The sequence below is a fragment of the Myiozetetes cayanensis genome, unplaced genomic scaffold (genome assembly GCF_022539395.1).
Source record: "Myiozetetes cayanensis isolate MyiCay16 unplaced genomic scaffold, myiCay2020 scf12, whole genome shotgun sequence".
Taxonomy (NCBI): Eukaryota; Metazoa; Chordata; class Aves; order Passeriformes; family Tyrannidae; genus Myiozetetes; species Myiozetetes cayanensis.
Window position 1 is genome coordinate 8,754,899 of NW_026086826.1, and position 18,992 is coordinate 8,773,890.

Genomic DNA, 18,992 nt, shown 5'->3' on the forward strand with positions numbered 1-18,992 from the left:
GTGCACTTCAAAAAGGAAAAAATGTGTTTCAGAAGTATTTTTATGAGCCCTGGCATTAAGTTCTTTCTGGCAAGTGTGGGTTAGCGGCAGCCAAAGGGGTGACTGTCGCCAGCAGCACTGCCCTGACCCTCGTGCGGGTTCAGCGCTGGGGCCGTGGCAGGGCCTGGGCACTTGGGGGTCCTCTACCCTACTGGGGTCAGACCCTGCCCAGTGCTTGCTGCCAAGCACGAGCTGCTCCTTGCAGAGGGCACACAAGTGTTCCAGGAGTCTTTTTGCTGGGTTTATTTGTTGCTGGTAAATAACCAGAGCTCCCAGGTTCGCCATCGCTGCGGCTGCCGTGGCAGGAACACCAAAGCCAGAGTATTTGGGTTTCTGCCCCCCAACAAATCCCCACCAGGACCTGTCACCTCTGTCCCTTCTTCACCAGGGAAAGGACAACTCTTGCATCTTGTTGACCTTCCCCCAAAACCAGGGTGCACCCAGGTGGTGGCATCTCCAGGGACTTACACTTCTGGGATGTAGTTTATTAAATCAACCCCTTTCCCCTCTGCGTGGCAAGAGTTAATTGTGCTGGTATAAGAATATTATTCCAAGGGATTATTATTAAAAAAAAAAAAAAAAGCGCAGCTTTCTTCTTACAGCAGGGAACGTGTCCAATAATTGATGTGGGAATATTAATGCAGTATGTATGTTATCAATTTAGAAAAGCAGAAGACATATTTCCTTAAGCTTCTAATCATTTGTACATATGACCTTCATTTATACAGCAGAAGGGCTCTTCCAGAGAGCTACAATTTGCTTCAGATGTTTAGCTTGGGTATTTTGCTTTACCTTCCAACTGCCAAGTTTGGGATTATTTAGCAGTAAAATCAGAAATGTGGATTTGAGTATGTACCAAAGTCCTGACAGGTGTTAATGGAACTCAAGTTGAATATTTTATTCTTTAAATAGTAAAATGTAAACCTGCATTTGTTTAGCTTTGCCTTTCTGCCAACTATATCAGGTATCTTGTGTGACTGGAATCACTGTTTTCTGTTCATGGTCTTCATGGCAGTTTCCAGTGCCTGTTCCCAGCTCAGCCTGTGTTTATAATCCTGACAGATTTCAGCTCCACAGAGAATTCCTTAGGCAAATGTGTGGTTCTCAAACGAAAGAGATAGGAGAGAAAACTCATTATGCAATATAGCCCAGATTTGCAGAATGTGCCCAAAGATGCAAATGGGCACCTAAGAGGATTTCTCAGAAGGAAATGAAACCCTGGAGATGAAATTAAAGCAATTTAAGGCAGTTGTGAAAAAACAAACAAACAAAACCCACTTAATGCCCTTTTTCATTTTTGTATGTTCAGACACCTTTAAAAAAAATCTATCCCCCAGCCCACTGCAATTCAGCAGTTTGGGTTATACTCAGGGCAAACTGGTTCAGAGGGATTTCTCTGGTACCAGGTTTGCTGAGTTTGCGGGGGGAGGTCACGCCCTGTTTCAGAAAGGAGCCCTGGTGGTTTAGGAAGGGATGTGAGACACTGGCACAGCACAGGCTCAGCCTTCCTTGTCACAGGAGATGTGCTGGGAGGGATTTACCTTGTCTGAATTTTGATGTCCGTTTGTGGCTCCTCAGTGCCTTCCTGGGACATGCTGCCTCCTTTGGAGGCATCTTTCCCTTCCCTGTGCCAGAGAGGAACAGGGTAAAAGGAAGCCTTTCCTTAGTTACTGAAGAGGAAGATCCTGAATCTGCTGTGTGAACACTGAGCTCAGATGCTGGGAGGAGAAAGCTGCTCTGGGACTCTCTTGTTGCCATTGCCCTGTGGATGGGGGATTTCCTTCTGGAATGAAGGAAACCCTAAAGCATGGAAAGATGGGTCTAATCCTACAATAAACCACTTAATGCACTCCCTTCCTAGCCCAGTCCCTGGCCAGTGTCTCCATGTGCCCTCCCGCGTCTCTGTGTTGTCCAGCAGCTCATTCTAGCCCAGTGTCTGCCACACAGGCTCACTGTTGGGGGTTCAGAGTCACAGCCTCTCAGAAAGGAGGGAGAAACTCTTTGGAAAAATCAAAAAGGCCTTAACTTGCTAAAGTTTTCAAAACTAACACCATACTTTTCTTGGTGCCCTTGATTAATTAAAGAGAACTTCTCTATAACACAGGTCTAAAATGCAGTTTTAAAATTGAGTCACTTGGGTTTGAATGAGACTTACTGGCTCTGGCCAGAAAATCTGTGTTTGCACAGAAGAATTATTTTATTCTCTTCTGGCTTCACCACCACTACAGAAACCTTTTTTGCCCAAGGAATGGGCAAATTTCATCTCAGTAGGAATCCAGTAGAAAGCTCAGTCTTGTAAGGGCTGTAGGTAGATTGGGACTTTCTATAGTTGAGGTGGTTTAAAGAGAACTGCCTGTCTTGGCTTGACTGGTTTTGCAGCTCTGAGAGGCCGACAGACACGTGGCCTTGCCAGGCTTTGACAGTCTAGATGGCTCAGCTCTCCTGCTGACTCTGGGCCGTGGACTTCCAAATCACTTAAGGGAGTTTGCAGTTTGCTTTGAAATTAAAGCAGAGAGGAGGAGCCTTTAGTGTAACTTTGCAGATCTCAGAAGGGTTTATCTCAGGAAGGAATATTCCGATGGCTTTTGCTGTCAGTGAATTAAATGCTACAGGCTGGCTATTTTTTCATCTTCGTTTGCACTGATCTAATTTAGTACAAATACATTACTGGAGCTGAACTGAAATCGTGTACATTTTAGTAGGATCATAACAAACCCCATTGAAATATTTGACTCTTATGCAATTTAAATTCAATTTACAGTCACTGTTTATTTTCACATACTTGGTTGTTGTTTTAAGCACGGGGTTTTTTTGCACTGCTTGCGTAACAGCTATTGCAGTGTCAAACCGGTGCTCTTGGTGTGCTCTGCTGTTTGGTTTTTTGGACTTTACCATTTACGAAATGTGTCCAGTTGAAAGGACAATCTCAGGAGCAGGGAAGCCTTCCCACAAGCAGCAGCTGTTCCTGCTGTTTGCTGTGTTCGTAAGTACGATCTGAGTGCGCACTCAGTGCCTGTATTCCTGCCGTGGGGGCAAATCCGATCCCTGCCCCGGGCTGCAGCCATTCCTGCAGCACACCTGAGCCTCTGGGCTTGCACATTCCTGGGCCGTGTTGCCCCATCGGAATGAGGCCACTAAAACAGTGTTGTCCACGTGCTGGACTCGCTGGTCTCGGAGGTCCTTCCCAGCCTACGCGGTCTGTGACTCTGTGTGCACATCTCAGCTCACCTGCAAAGGCGCCTCTCACGGTCACTCCTGCAGCTTGTGAGGTGCTGCAGCACTGAACGGCAACAGGACAAGCATTTTGGTTTTCTATTAAATGAAAAGCTTGAACCTGATCACATTAAAAGCTCCGAAGTCCTGCTGAATATTTGGCTCACAGCCTGGCTGGTGGAGAGCCCAGAGAAGAGCCTTAGTGCTTCAGTGTCAACTTGAGATTCATTTTCTCTCTCCCAGCTTGATCAGCTACTAAAGGTCATCTTATTTCAGTCGTTCCTAAAGCGTCCTGCGTGCACACAGAGTACCTACACAGGGGTGAATGGGGTTTTCAGTCACTGGGGAAATGATTTGTAGCTATTTATAAAGTACTGTTGTAATTTATTAGCTGAATTCTGTTGCTTAGATTGAGAAAGTATCTGACAGTCAACTTGAACCAGCAGTTCCATTTCAATTCCACAGGGTAATAATTTTCTACTATTATATATAAAGCCTTACCCCAGTTATTATACGTAGTAGTTGGTGGGGGTTTTACAGCACCACCACGAGAAACTTGCCAAGCAGTAAATTCCATTGAAAGGTTTCTTTGTGTCTTCAGGAAAAGCTTACATGAGATACTTCCCTACTCACATGTAATAAAGGGCAATAATGAACTACACAGCACACGAGTAACCATTAACTTGGGCTATTGTGTACTTTAATGGTTTTATTATGGATAACTTTCCAAACCCCACAGACTCAAAACGAGTGCCTTTGCATTTCTCTGAATCTGTCCTTTTAATTTACAGAAAACCTGATTCACGCAGATTGTGGAATTAAATCATCACTCCAGCTGCTACGCTTTATGTTTCCCAAACCTTTGTGAATCATTGTGTGGTTTTGAACAGCCTGGTTGTTGTGACATAAATATTTTTGTAATTGATCAAATATGTTTAGGTTTGGTTGGTTTATATTTTTAGAAGAATTTATTTCATTTTTAGGAAATTGAATTAATCTTGTTTTTAAGACACGATTTCCTTTTTGTGTTTCCAGCTAATTGAAGCACAGGAATTATTTTGGTTTTTGTCTCAGACATTACAGCGTTGTTGGGCTTTGGATATGTTTTTTCTAAGTCTTCCTTCAAAAGCTCTAAGAGTTTTTCCTGCTTGGCAGTTGTTAAGCTACCTGCCTCCTTGTTTAATGCTCTAGGAAAGAGTTCTGCCCACTTACGTCTGAGACCATAAAAACCCCAAACTCTGATGCATCAGAATAAACAAACAACAGGACAGAAAGCCAAATGTGGCAGTGATCAGAAGCAAAGCCACGTGTGTAGGCTTAAGGCACAATTTGGAGCCTTTATGGATTTTAATTCTGGGAGAGGAATGATGAGTCAGTGCTGCCAGGGGCTGCTCGGGCCAGGCCAGGCAGCCACAATTAACGGGTTTGCAGCTGGGCCTGGCTGTCCTTGAGAGCCAGAGATCTTGAGAAACCCTTTATGGAAGGAGGGGGGGTGTCACATAACCCTTTGAACCTTGTTCTGTAGTGACTAACTGTAAAACTTCCTGCATGTCTGAATTTCATTCAAATTTCTTGAGGACAGAAAGCTAAATTGGATACAGAGGCCCCTTCATGTGCACTGACAAGGTGCAAGCAGGCCCTGGGGAAACAAGTGCATCCATGTCGGCTTTGTGGTCAGCCTGGATCAGCCTCAGGGCAGGGCTGCTGTGGTGGGACAGCATCCAGGGGCTTCCCACGTTTGCAGGGGCTGCAGCGTTCTGGGATGGGACACGGGTGTCATGCTGGACCTGAGCTGTGTTTCCCATTTCTGGGGGGAGAAGAGATGAAGAAAGGGAAGTCCCACCCTCAGTCACTGCCTGGTTTCAAAGCAGGTCGGGCTTTTCAGTGGTGCCCTGTGGCAGCTTTGGGTAACTCTGGGCTGTAACGGAGCAGGCACGGATTGATGCTTAGTCTGGACTTCCCTTATTAAGCCCAGCTTGCAGTGGTTTGTAAATGGGAAGCATTTTTTATTTTGTTTAGGTAGTTTTTCCTTGCTGTTCTCACAGACCCACAGGGACACTTTCAGAAGCTCAGGCCCAACATGCCCGCTTGGCACACCTTGGGAGCTCGGGGCCCCCGCAGGATGCCCGTCTCTCCCAGGAATCATCACTAGGCCAGGAAACAACCACAGTGACAGGGAGCCAAACTGCTGCAGGTGGTGCCTGTTCTGCTGGAAGCCCTTGGTTTTCATCATTTTCACTTGGGCTGCCTTAATGTCACAGTGACTGAAATGTCACTGCTTTGTTCAAATCAATCTCAGGCATTTAAATAATGTACTATCAGGATTTATCAGGGAGACAGGTTGTGTTAAGGAACGACAGTACACTTGTTTCTAGTTTTTAATGCTTTCTTGTAAAACTGAAAATACAAAACCAGCTGAGCAAATGTAGATCTTTATATACATGAGGTCTGTGATTAAAAAAATCCTTTTAGTAAAAAAAAAAAAAAAAGAAAAAAAGAGAAGAACTGACCAACAAGTTAAATGAAAACTGATTAAAGGGAACAACATTCTCAAATGGAAACATACTTTCCAAGATGAAAAAGCTCTTCTTTACAAGTTTATTATATAATTTACATTTACACTTTACTGAGAGAACTTACAAAACAAGCTGCTTGAAATGCTCCTCATTCCCTTAAAGCATGAATTTCAAAGTGCCACAGCAAAGGAACAGGCTCTGATATTATCTTAGACAGACTATTCATGTATAAAATGGTTTGGTAAATGTGAGGTGTTCATTTAAATGAGCACATATAAGGATACAGACTAAATAAAAGTACTTGAACAACACCTTTGTTATTACATACGCAGGTATAGGTATAGTAAAGGAAACAAGGTCAGCGCTGCCTTAGGTATCTGTGTAGATGGAGGGAATGTGATTCAAGCAGTGATCAAAGGCGCCGTTCTGGAAGAACCCATTTTCATCCGTCCCACTGGAGACCATGTCTTCGGATACACACTGTGCCTCAGGGATTGTGTCATAGCCTGGAAGTGGGACAAGGGGGATGGACAGGAGTTAGTGCCACAGGCCCGGGATCACACGGGACAGCACAGCGTTACCCACAACACGGGGGTTCGCCATCAAAGCCTCACCCAGGAGATGCACACCCTGGCTGATCTCCAGGGGAGTTTGTGCTCACGAGCTGCAGCTCCCACCTGTGGAAAGCCACAGTGAAGTGCAAGTATCAGAGTGGGGCTCCCTTGGGACTACACAGTCATTATCTGAATAGGATGTCAAACACTGAGTGGGCAAGGATCCTACTAAGTGTGCACCCCAAGTGATGCACTCCTCTTGTTCTGTATTTCCTTTTTTAACAGCACTTGGGGAAAATGCTCCATGTGCCTCCCAGCTGCTCCTAAGATCCAGAAGAAATCCGGATCCTCCATTCAGTGGCTCCCCACACAGTGCAGATCTGCGGAAGAGTGGCTGGGGCAGGCATGGTCACAGCAGTGGAAGGAACTGAGCACCTCAGCCCACCAAAGCCCGCTGGCTCCTCCCCAGGCTGGGCTGGCTGCTGCTTGCCAGGCTACCAGGAAGACACTGGGGAGGGGGAGAATTTCTCTGTCCTCCTTTGTCCTCCTCTGTCCTCCTGATGCCAAACTTCCACAGCTGTGGAAAACCTCCTGTGCAAACCTCCCGAGCTGCACATCCCTGTGGGAAGGAGCAGGTTTGCCTCCTACCCTTTCTCTTGTCTTTCCCACCTGCCTACAGCTCTGCAGGTAGGTGTGTGTGGGCAGGGCTGAGTCAAACTGCAGCATCACATCCCAGCCAGGGACAGACCCTGCACCTTACCCAGCCAGCCCTGGACACAGAGAGACCTGCTGGCTCCATGATGGGTGTTCTACCCGCAGGTACGTTTTGACTGTTTGAGACCAACTCCCTACTTATTTACATTCCTGCATTTTCCTATGACGTATTACTTCAGTGTCAGTTCTCAGGTCAGACTGTGCTGTCTGCAGAGATCTGGCACACAGGGAACGTCCAGAGGTTCTGGAGGATGAACTCGGCCTGCTGATCTGCCCCGTGCGGTGCCGGCCAAGCGCAGTGCCCGGTATTTTGGTACGTTTTGCGAGTGTTTATGTTATGCTAATTTGTATTTGATGAGCCTGTGTACAGGGTGGATACACAACCACAGATGGACAAAACCCAAGATAAGCATACACCCCAGAAATCATTATTAGATTGCAGATAGAGTAAACTATCCAACGTCCCGAACAGAAAATAAAAATTTATTGACTGTTAATGTGATTCATGGAACAGCTGTTTGCCAGTCATTTGGCATTCCTGCGAGATGAGATCTCATTTAATATTAATGGTGCTATAAAAGCCTGAAAAAAATTAATGTGTAGCCCTGATGAATCTTGCAAACCTGAATGGTTCTATTTTACACGCTAAAAGATGAGATGAGATTTATATATTTCATATATGTTTATGTTTCAGCCTTTTAAGTGTTTGCATGCCTCAATAACCACTCTAAAAACAAAAATATTAAACAGAAACATTTCATGATAGTTTAGGCCCAGACAGAAAAATCAACTGTTGTTGAAGTTGGTGTCTTGCCACAGTATTATTCTTTGCTGCTACAACTTCTTTTGAAAGTTTATTTAGTCTGTTCTTTAAATACTGCAGGCTGTCAATCTAAACTTGAAATTTGATGTTAACATGAAAAAAGAACTATGTTTCAGCGACATCAAACTATGAATAACACTAAAGAATTCAAAGTTGAAGCTGAAATGTCATCTGAAATGTTTCCCTTGTGCTGGTTTCTGATCACACACTTTCCAGAATGGAGCGGCAGACAAATGCGTGCACGCTCCCTCTGAACAGTCTCCTTTAATACAAAACAAACAGGGAAGTCAACTCTAATTTTGTGGTCTGACTCAGGCCCCATTTCAAAAAGCATTTAAAGATATGTTTCCATCTCGTCCTTAACTGAGACGCCCTCTTGAGTACAGACAGGGAGAGAACTTCCTTGGGGATACATCAGTAGAGACTCTGGCAAATGGCTGTGTTTCATGACAATACTCACATTTTCTTTGATTTCAGTAATTCTGACCATTCTTAATTGTGGTTTTAAAAGTAGAAAAAGAAAAGAATACTAAAATATTAAAGCATTATAGTAATCTAGCAATTATAACTTTGACCACACAATAAATGGGAGAAGTGCCTTGTTTACCAAGCTCTCCTGAAGGTGTGTGTTGCCTATGGCATCCACCAGAAGAAGACTCTGTCCATCAGTCAAATTGGGCAGGACTAAAGAGAAAAAAACCTCCTGCTTTCCCTCTGGGATATTTACAGATGCAAATGAGTTTCATTTTTTTATACAAACATATTTTTACAATAACACTGACTATAAAAATGTCTTCTTTCCCCCTCCTGCTGGAAACATCACACAGATAGTTCTTTACTGGTGGAATAAATTACCTGTTGAAGCTAAAGGTGCATTGAGTATGTGATAGCCATTCTGCCTCAGAGGGTTGAAGCAATGGGATTCCCCCGTGAGCACATCACTGGTGACAGACTGGTCCATTGTTCTGTAGCAGTCTCCATAGTGGAAACAGTTCTGTATGGAGTGAAAGCTGCCTTGGTAACCTGAAAGCAGATATTGCACACACATTTTAACCCTACTGCAGTGGTACTGGCTCCATTTCTGTCACAGCATTCCATTACTGTTGGGGGAGGTTCAGTTCCTTGGGTTTAACTACGGGAAGATGATCGTGCTGCTCTGTAAAGTGAGAGCTTTAAACAGAAGAGCTGAACCAGACTCAGTCCCACGAGGTGCCGTGGACTGTGATCCCCATCGAGCACAGATCTCAAGGATGTGCTGCATTTCAAGCAACTGATCAGCAGTCACACAGCCCACTTGGTTCAAAGCTGAGGAAGTGCTCCACTGGATCAGATCCAGGATGCTCAGATCCTAAGGAACTGTCTCTATAATGAGTTACTGTTAATTTAAATGCAACAATGCAATATTTACATGAAGAGCACTGCTTTGTTTTCAGTTGAGTGAAGTCTTTTCCCATCTGTGTGTGTTCTGAAGACAGCACTGTTACCTGAAAGACCTTTATGGGTACCTTAAACCCCTCCTTTCTCAGATGCTCTTGATTCAAATGCAGCCCCTTTCGCTGAACACAGGGGCCACAGTCTGCAGGTAAAATCGAACCAGAGGTGCAGGACTGACTGCAGATGGATGTCAGGTGAAGACTGAGTTCAGCCAGAGGCTGTTCTGCTTCTGAAGGTGCTGAGACAGATCTGCCTTGGTCTTTCTGCTTTTGGGGCACGTTTGAACTTCTGTTCCCCACATACCCGACATTTCTGACATCCTGCTTTTTTTAAAAAGTGTTGTATTACCAATACCCAGCAGTTTGGGTCTTGCCATCAGAAGCTGTGAGTGAGTTTTAGACAACAGAAGAAGATATTTAACAGTAAGGGACAAAAGAACTGCTGAGGCAGGAGTTTTACAACTTACAAGTTGTGCCAACATCCTAAAAAGAAATTATTTGCTCCCATAAGGATGATCCCAGTGCATGCCACAAGATTCATACCAGCCATGGCCTGATTTAATTCTCTTCCTTGCTCCTTCCTCAATAACCTCCTCCTGATTCCAGGTGCATTCCACACACTCATATCAAGCGCCAGGCAAAGCTCAGGGTCTGCTCGCTCTGGTCATGCTGCTTAAGGTGTCATAAATAAGGCCAAGTGAGGCAATTCTTGAGTAGAAATGCAATGAAGTCGTTGAGTGGTGAAAGATTTGCATTTAAGTTTCACAGTTTAATATGTGCTTTGGCAGAATCTGCAAGGATTAGATGATTAATTTTTTGAGAGCAAGAGATTCCCCCACAAAATACCCGATTTCCATGATGGGTGAAGTACTAGCAGATGACTTTATTAGATATAAAGACTCTACACACGCTGTACCAAGGCTGGTCCTATTTGCTGCTAAGTTGGAGAAGGCCCAGAAATTTGGAAAGCTGAGTATTAAATGATGCATGTCCTTCCCTGGAATAAATAGACAGCCACCTCTATTTACTGCCTGGAGAGTCTGGCTCGAAGAACCAAAGAGCTCTTATGAGAGGGAGCAAAGCCATCTTTTGATGTGGGTTTAGGTACAGTGCTTTATTGATTGGCTTTGATAATTATCCTGACCTTTCTGTTGACAAGACACAAACTCTCTGCTGGAAGCCTTCTAAAAATACACCTTTTCAAGATGAGCAGTGAAAAAAAAAGAGACACTTGGCTTCAGAGGAGGTACAACTGGGTGCAGAGAGCACTTAGATGTATTTCTAGAGTTAAAAAATGAACTTTTTCCAGAATATCTGCTATTGACGTCACTCCTAGGGAAGGCATGGTGTGTATTTTCTCTGTCCTATCCGATGAGGAGACCTGGTGTAGGAAAATGCCAATGCTATTGCCCTGCTGGGTTCGCCAGCACTGAATTCCTGCTGAGTGCTTCCCAAAGAAAATACAGAGAAGTGCACCTTCCCTGCTCTAACGTGCCTGCAGGTGTGATAAATGCAGGAGCCAAACAAAAAAAAAACAGGGAATGAGGAATGTTGCAGCAGGAACAGGGGTCAGATAAAACAAACCACGACACTGTGAATGGGACTTCCAACCCTTTGGGTTCGTGCCATTAGTTGTGGTTCCTTTAGATTTCTTGAAATGCTTCACACAGAAAATACCAATAATTAAGATATGATTCAAATCCCACAGCCAAGGGTTCAATTGACAACCACATATGGTTGATTAGAGCAAACTAAGCAGGGAGCATTTTTATAAGTTCTTCCAAAAGACTCCATCTGAGGGTTAAAACACAGAGTAAGCAAGAAGGCTGGTCTGGTGCAGGCAGCCCTGCCCCTTCTAGGAGAGCAAATCTGGAGTACCAACTCGGCAGTAAGTGTTTCAGCAATATTTTTTTTGCCACATGGATTTCAGGTTTTCCTTCAGTCTTGATTTAAATCAAGAATTTTCTGAGGTTAATTTTCAAGTGAATAATTTACTAAATGCCCTGTCAGTTTTAAAGGATCACTATTAAATGTTTTATGTACAGTAGACGTAGAAATATAACAGTTCATAAAGGAATAAACTGAGTTCCAAACATAACATTTAGTTAAAATTTTGCTCTGAAATAATTTGTGACAGCAAAGCTGCATTTAGCCACTTCACACGGTGCACTGGCTGCTTCTTGCTTCTCTAAGGCACAGCCTAAAACTTCAAGCAGCTTTAAAAGGAATGATGTAATGAGCAAATAATTGGAATATGGCTATTAAATGCCATCTTGTTATGTCATGTCATTTACACGTATTTGCAAATAAATCTCCACTTTTCAAATTCCATAAAATTTCTGACAAGAAATCATGTCAGGTATAAATAACTACAGGATTCCACTGCCTGCCAAATTCTTTCAGCATGTAATAATTTCCATGTGACCTTATTGCATCTAGGTTTGAGCACATAAATAATGCCAGCTTATTCTTTCATTATCAATATTTCTGCTGCCAGCCTGACGAAACTTGCCATCCCCTAAGAATTCCACTTCCACAATGTTTATGTGCTTCTGTACAGATGCCTAGTTCTACACTGGGTTTATATGGTGTTCCTTTTTTTGGCAAAAGCTCAAAACTCCCAAATTATTACAGATTCCATTAGGAAAATGTGCTATTAATGAACTGAGATGCAAAAGAAAAAAACCCAAGATGTAGAGCAAGTACAGCTAAGCACAGGTTACAGATAATTGGTTTCAAAGGCTGCTAATCAAAATTGATTTTGGAATGACCATTTCCATAATGAATTTATAATAATACTTCAACATTGGGCCAAAGTGGAAAATTATTGCTTTTTCAAAACCACATGACATAACACTTAGAAAGCAACAATTCATTCAAAAGGAAATGTGGTTTTCTTAAGGAATAAAGTCAATTTATTTAAGTGGTTCAAAACTTGTTCTGTCTATGCATTTGTTTCTGCCGTAGTAATGAGCTGCTAAACTTTCCTCTTGTGGCTTGTAGTTATTTAGCTCATTATAGCAACATAATCATATATCATTATATGCTATCATAAATCTGCCACTTTTCCCTTACAGAGTTAATCCTTTTAAATTGAATAATCTGTTGAGCATCAGGTTGAGTTAGTTTTTCCTTCAGCACAAATCATTAAATATAATACACTTTAACTCCTCAGCCTAAGCCTGTCCAACCAAAGAGCAAAGCCACTGCCCAGAGAAAGAGGGGCAGAGGGAGCTGCTGGGACACCCAACCCCACCACGGCTGGGAGCTGCCCATGGATCTGTGTTCGGGATCTGGGCTTCAGCTCCACCCACAGCACGTGAGAGAAAGCAAAACCTCCCATTTTACCCCCTTGGTAAACTGATCACATGGGATACTCCAACAGCCAAAAATGACCTTACGGAAATGACAGTACAGCTGTGAAACAAGTCCTGAAGAGCTGTTATCTGCCTGGATGAACTTATCTGCTTGGCTATCCCTGCACACTTCTTTATTGGGAATATTTACCACGCTTAAGCAGCTCACCATCTGGATTGTGTAACACATTTCTTAAACATGCAAGCTCCTGTGACTGGAAGAATCTGTGATAATAACATCTCGTGCTAATTTATGCCTCAAAAATTGCAGGAACATTAATTAGTTCCCTCAGCAGAACTCCAGAATAGGTATATAAGCTCCCAATTAAAAAGGCTGAGTAATTCAGAACAAAAAATGTTTTAAATTAAGCAGTGGGACAGCTGCTGAGCTGCTCCCATTCCTGTCCTCAAATCCCACAGGCACTCTGCAGTTGTACAGAGTGCATTTGCATATTATTATATAAAATAATACACATGCCAAACTTCCAAGTAATAAATGGAGAAGTATTTTTTCTTGGTCCAGTCTCATGTCTGGTGCTCCACTGTGGGTGGACTGAGCAGGAAACTGTCCAGGTTTGCCTCAGCCCATTTTGGGACTACATGGTTCTTGCAGGGTCACTGTCCAGGCTGGACGACAAGTCAGGAGAGTGGCATGGCCATCACCACCTACTGCAAAACCTGAATAAACGCAGCAAATCTGCTGCTGTGACAGCCTTCCCCTTGATGATGACATGCTGCAGCACAAACCTGCCTGAAAAATCTGATCTGTATGGACATCAATCCGGTTCAAAAACTGGAGTTCCCACTGCAATGCTGACAGTCCCTTCATCAGACAGTATCGGCCAGGCGTGAAAAAGTGAAATAAATTCTTTCTCCCCAGCCAGAAACTAGAAAAAATTAAAAAAGAAAACCAAGAAAAACAAAGAGGGAAGAGTTACCTTGAGCTCCCTGCTGTACTGACTGGTTCTGAAATGGAGCGTAAGGAGTATTTGGAATTCCAGAGAACTGCTGCCCGTTTGGGGACTGGCTGTGGGACGATGGGGAGCCGTGTTTCTGCAGGAGGGACGGTGGAACTAACGCTTTCAGGGGGCTGACAAGTGGAGAGATGATGTTGGGAGCAAGCCTAGAAAAAGAAAACACAGGAAAACTTCGTATATCACATCACAGTATGGGAGAATGAGGTACTTGAATGGCATTATTTCCATAACAGTCAAACCACAGGTTCAAATTATATTGTAAACAAAAAAAGACAACAATGCAGTGCTACTTCCAGGTATTTGCTAGGAGGAAAAGGGACTTTTAGAAAATGAATTCTGTTCCTTTATGATTTGCTGTGCTAGCCATAGTGGCAGGCTCAAAATGACACCACTCCTCGGTAAGCAACTTAAACACAGCTCAGGTTTAATTTAAAATTTCATGAACTGAGATACACATCCAGAAAAGAAAGTGGAAAATGCAGGTAAAAAGAAAAAGCATCTCTTTGAGCAGCACCAGAATGCTGGAAAAATCCACCTCTGTCTAAGAGCCACCCTGTGGAAACTTCACAGCTACAGGACCCAAGGCACAGAAATAAAACAACCTCTGCAGGTTGTTTCCACCAAGCTGGAAAAAAGAATTACTGAGCACAAACCATTGCAGGCATACAAATAATCAACTACAACAAAATTACATCTCTCACTGGTGCCTTCCTCCACCAAACACCATCAGCCACCATCTCACACGACTGCTTCTCGGAGCAGTTGGGACTGGCCTTGGGGAGGGAGTGAGGCTGTGCCTGACTCAGGGCTAAGCACTACACAGGAGTGTGCAAGAGGTAAACAGAGGGGAACTGTGAATTAATGGTGACAACAGCTTAATCAAATTTAACATGAGAGGCAGAGGAACACTGCCAAAAGCTGTCACAGCAACACTCTATTAAAAGGAGCTTAAATAAATCAACCAGTCCAAGCCCATCCGATGCTGAAATAATTCCATCTCCCAAAGCAGGAAAACAAGACATAATAATATAAACCACGGAGAGTCTGAATATCCCCAAACTGAACTGAAGAATTAAACTAGGATTGTTAAATGAGTGAATGCAAGGATATTTTCCAATCAAATATGTAAGAACTGGAAAACAGGGTTTTTTGTGAGGAAGACACCCCAGCTCCCAATAAGCACTAACCAGCAATATGTGAAATAAAGAGGACTTAAGTCCAATTTTAAGAGCCAACATGCAACTCAAAAATAATTATCTTATTTGTTTTCTGTTTTGGTAAAGGCCTGGGGCTGCAGAGCTGCCAAGAAGGGATGAGGGGGTGCAGGGCCCACCTGTGCCCTGCTCAGGTCAGAGCCCAGTGGCTCTGCGGAGCCCGAGGTGCTGAGCAGCGGATGCCCTGGGGGCACTGCCGGCTTTATTTGCTCAGCAGCACCCGACGCCAAGGGCAGCTCCCGGGGGGGGCCGCAGCTTTTCCTCCCAGGTCTCAGCAGCGCAGAGGTTTAACCCGGCGAGCTGCGAGCCGTGTCCTGTGCAAGGGCTCTGCCGTGCTGAACTGCTGCACTCGGGCAGGGCTGACACGATCCGCGGGGAGCCACACAGAGCCTTCGCTCCAGCATCGGGAATTACAGCCCGGTCAGCAGCCCCCTCCTACGGCGCACATGGAGACACCGCGCTCCACGCGCCAGGAATGCCGCGAGAAGCCTGGAAATGCTTCTATCTGAAAGGAGATTAAAAAGACTGCAGTTGTTTTCATTGGAAAGATAATAGCTAAGAGAGCTCATGATAGTGACATTTATATGGGTAATGACCACACACACATCTGAAAGAGAAACAAAAGATGTACTAAAAACTCCGAGGCCGGGATGAGCCAGAAACCACTCTGAATAGGGGAGGGAAATGCTTCTGGGGAGAGTCCTCTGCAACTGCCTGTGTTGGGTTTCCTCTGCCTGCTCTTGAAATGTCTTGTCCTGGCTACTGCTGGGAAATGCAGCACCCCATGGAGACCTGCCGGGCTGCTCCGAGAGCTTTGCTGGGATGGGGCAGCCACTGTGGTTTTGAATTCTATGCAATCATGTTGCCTGTCGAACAAAAATGGTACACTTAGGTATCCAGCTGTGGGAATACTGAAAATCCCAGCTTCCCTACCCATTTTAACTACTCCCAGAGGCTACTTAAATCTTAAACCATGGGAGAAGAATTTAACAGTTTTTATTGTTATTTTTAAAGCAGTGCTTGTCCCCACTCACTCTCCTGCATTCCTGTTTTTCCTGTGTGTGAGCTCAGCAGTTGTGACAGAGCCTGTGCCTTTGAGTGGGCTGGTTAAGGGAGGTGAGATCCCCCTGCGAGGCCGGAGGGGTGCAGGCCCTGCTCCAGCTGGGAATGCTGAGCGGAGTGCGGAGCTGCCAGCTCGCTGCTCCCATTGGGCACGGCTGCCCCGGAGCTGGAGCTCAGCAAACATAGCTGGCTGTGGGCAGCAGTATCCTAGGAGCAGGAACCTGAGCTGAAACCCTGAAAGCTCCGTGGAGCACTTGACCATGGCTGCCTCCTCTGCAGCAAAGGGTTCCACAGAACCAGCAGGTCACAGAAAAAATCCACCACGTTCCGCTCGCTCTCTCCCAAACAGGGAATTTAACGTGTTTCCTGTAAGTTAAGGCACAGTTTTAAACTAGGAAAAGGGCCTTGCTCAGCAGGAAAATCTGCCTGCATTAGAAAAAGTGGTCAGCGTGGGGATTTGTCTCCTTAAAATATTCATCACAATCCCTGCAGCTCAAGCTGGTCCCTAAAATATTGCTCTGTGTGAGTGCGTGTGTGAATGTGCTCTGGCACGCTCGAGGGGTTTTTCATCAGCTAAACTGTCCAGCTCCCAGTGCTGTGGTTTTAATTCTCTGCTGAATATCTGCCTACTAATTAGGTTGCTGTGATACTCAGACTGCTTAAAGCGAGGAGGAATCATTCCTGATACAAATAAAACAGATAATGCATTAGCAACAGAAAAGAGCCTAAAAGGAGATGCTTTCTGTGGGGAAGACGAAACACTGAACGACTTTCACCAGGAACTCAGCTGGATACACTAAAAATTCCCAGGCAGTAGCTCAGGCATGTATGTTTCAATAACTAATAGCCTGCACATTTCCTGTTAATACTGTACTACAACCACAGTTTGCTTTGCTTTGGATAGTAATAATAAATATACACCATATATTTTACCTTAATTGTAACTTGTATAATACTGTAAATTTGCAGGTCCTTTTGGGGCCTTTTAATATATATCAGTGCCTACATGTAGCTATATATAGTCTCACAGGCATTTAAAATCAATCCTCATCCTTCCTTAATTCATTACATTTGCAGGCTCCTGGCTGTATGGAATATTTCTGTTCAGGACCATACAGGGGTGAGTGGAGGACCAGCCTCCTCTCCACCCTGTCCAAGACACAGGAGCACCATGGAGAGAAGCAGGTTGGCTGAGAACAAAAGGAACATTTTGCTCACACAGCATGCCCTGGCCTGTGCCATTCATAGCCACAGGAGCCACAGAGTCAAACAAAATATCTATTTTTTTTAAAAAGGGACTGAATAATTTAATGGCCAAAACCAACATTTCCATGCTAAGCCAGGGGTAATCAAATCTTGTGGTTCAGGATGTAAAGTGATGGCCCAAGGAGGCCAAGCTTTGGATGACCGACCAGCTATTGTGGGTTTTTCAAATTCCCTTTGAAGCCTCACATGTAGGATGGTGCTGAAGGCACAACACCCATCCTGAGGGAACTGTGATTTCAGGTGGGCTTGCACAGCTAACATGTCCCTGAGGATGCATCAGCAGGCAGTCGAAAAATAAGAAAAATCTTGTTTATGTGACACGTTCATCCACACAATGCAGAAAGCTATGGGAAGAGCTGACCCTGGCTCCTTAACACGCCCTGCCTGTGGTCCTGGGCACATTCCTGCCCTGTGCTCAGCACTGCCTGAAAATACTCAGCTCCACAGCCCTTCCAGTGGGAGCTCCTGCAGTCAGGTGGGATTCTACCCACAGGGAGTCATTAAAACAAGTGTCAGACACAGACAACAAGCAGTTCCTCAGCTCTGCTGCAAAGCATTTGTCACATCAATGAGAATGCTCAGAAATCTTGGTCTTACCAGGAGGATTTTTTAAAAAAGAAAATCAAAAGTCATAATAGAGAAGATATTAATCTGGCCTCCTCTCACTTTATAGGTGCATGGCTTTAGGAATCTCAAACAGTAAGACTTTTATATAAATTTTCTTGGGATCATGTTTTAACAATTTATTTTGGATGGTGAAAGTTTATATTAAATTGCAAGTGAGGCCTGTGTGAGGGAACTACTAAGGTATACCACGAGCTAGCAGTGACCTACAGAAAAGACACCTAAAGGCTACAGGTATCATTACTTTGCTTTAGAATTATTCATCCTGTCTCCATTCCCAGCCTCCCCAAGCAGGCACTTTGTTAAGGATTTGTGTATTTTCACAAGGCACACCAAATGTCCTGTCCCAGTATCAGAACCAAAAAGTGAATACATACCAATACTGATTGTTCCTTCTTTCTATCACAGTGGCTGAGTGTGTTTTCTATATTCACCCACAGTGCTTAGTCTGAGTAAGAAACAGATTTACACTTTGCTTTATCCAGTCTTTGTTCAATACCAGTTCTAGGACAAATTAACACAGAGTAAGAAATTGCAAAGCTGTTTTAAGATAACAGTTTTAAGATGACCAGACCTTGACTGCCAAAAGCACAGTATATAACTGGTAAATACTGAGTGGAAATGAAAATTTAAAAATAATGAAAATAAATTAAAACTCGAATTTCTGAATCATAAATAGGAATGAACTGTAACTGCAAATGAAAACATCTAAGGGATGTTTCCAATATGAAAACTGTCTGGGTTTGGTATTTTTTTTACTGACTTGATGGCTTGATTGGCGGATTCCTCAGCCAGACAAAGAACCTCAACCCATAACCCACTGAGCTCAGTGGAAATGGGACCAAATCCAGACTGAAAACCATCTATCCTTTATCTCACCATTTTGTGTGTTTTGGTTATAAGACCATTCTGTAACAAAGTTTCATGCACAGCATATCACCATATCAAACAATCTTGACTTGGAGGATTATTTTTAACTCATATTAATATGAAGAAAAGTACCCAACAGAGCACCAGGGTAAAAAGCACAAAGCCAAGCAGCTCCAGGTTTTATCTGAAGTGACTTGTACAGTACTGGAGCCAGTCACAGGACTGAGAGTGTCCATGAGACGAGGTTGTGCCATAAGATCCAGCACACCAACCAGCTCATTCATAAAACCTCTCCCCCAAGCTTTACAGTTACTGATATTGTGAGAAAGCC

The 18,992-nt window shown here is 44.0% G+C and overlaps 1 protein-coding gene and 1 long non-coding RNA gene across 3 annotated transcripts in view; one reads left to right on the forward strand and one right to left on the reverse strand.

Moving 5' to 3' along the window:
* Positions 1 to 18,992, forward strand: part of LOC126635891 (uncharacterized) — a 43,726-nt gene that overhangs the window by 19,614 nt on the left and 5,120 nt on the right. The gene's annotated exons all lie outside the window — the stretch shown is intronic.
* Positions 5,765 to 18,992, reverse strand: part of GLIS1 (GLIS family zinc finger 1) — a 180,375-nt gene continuing 167,147 nt past the window's right edge. For both annotated transcript variants that reach the window (XM_050307576.1, XM_050307575.1), the window contains exons 9-11: positions 13,587 to 13,771; positions 8,715 to 8,882; positions 5,765 to 6,274 (exon numbers count right to left, since the gene is read on the reverse strand). In XM_050307576.1, the coding sequence (XP_050163533.1) occupies positions 6,138 to 6,274; positions 8,715 to 8,882; positions 13,587 to 13,771 (490 nt within the window). In that variant the 3' untranslated portion in view covers positions 5,765 to 6,137. The remainder of the gene's footprint in view (positions 6,275 to 8,714; positions 8,883 to 13,586; positions 13,772 to 18,992) is intronic.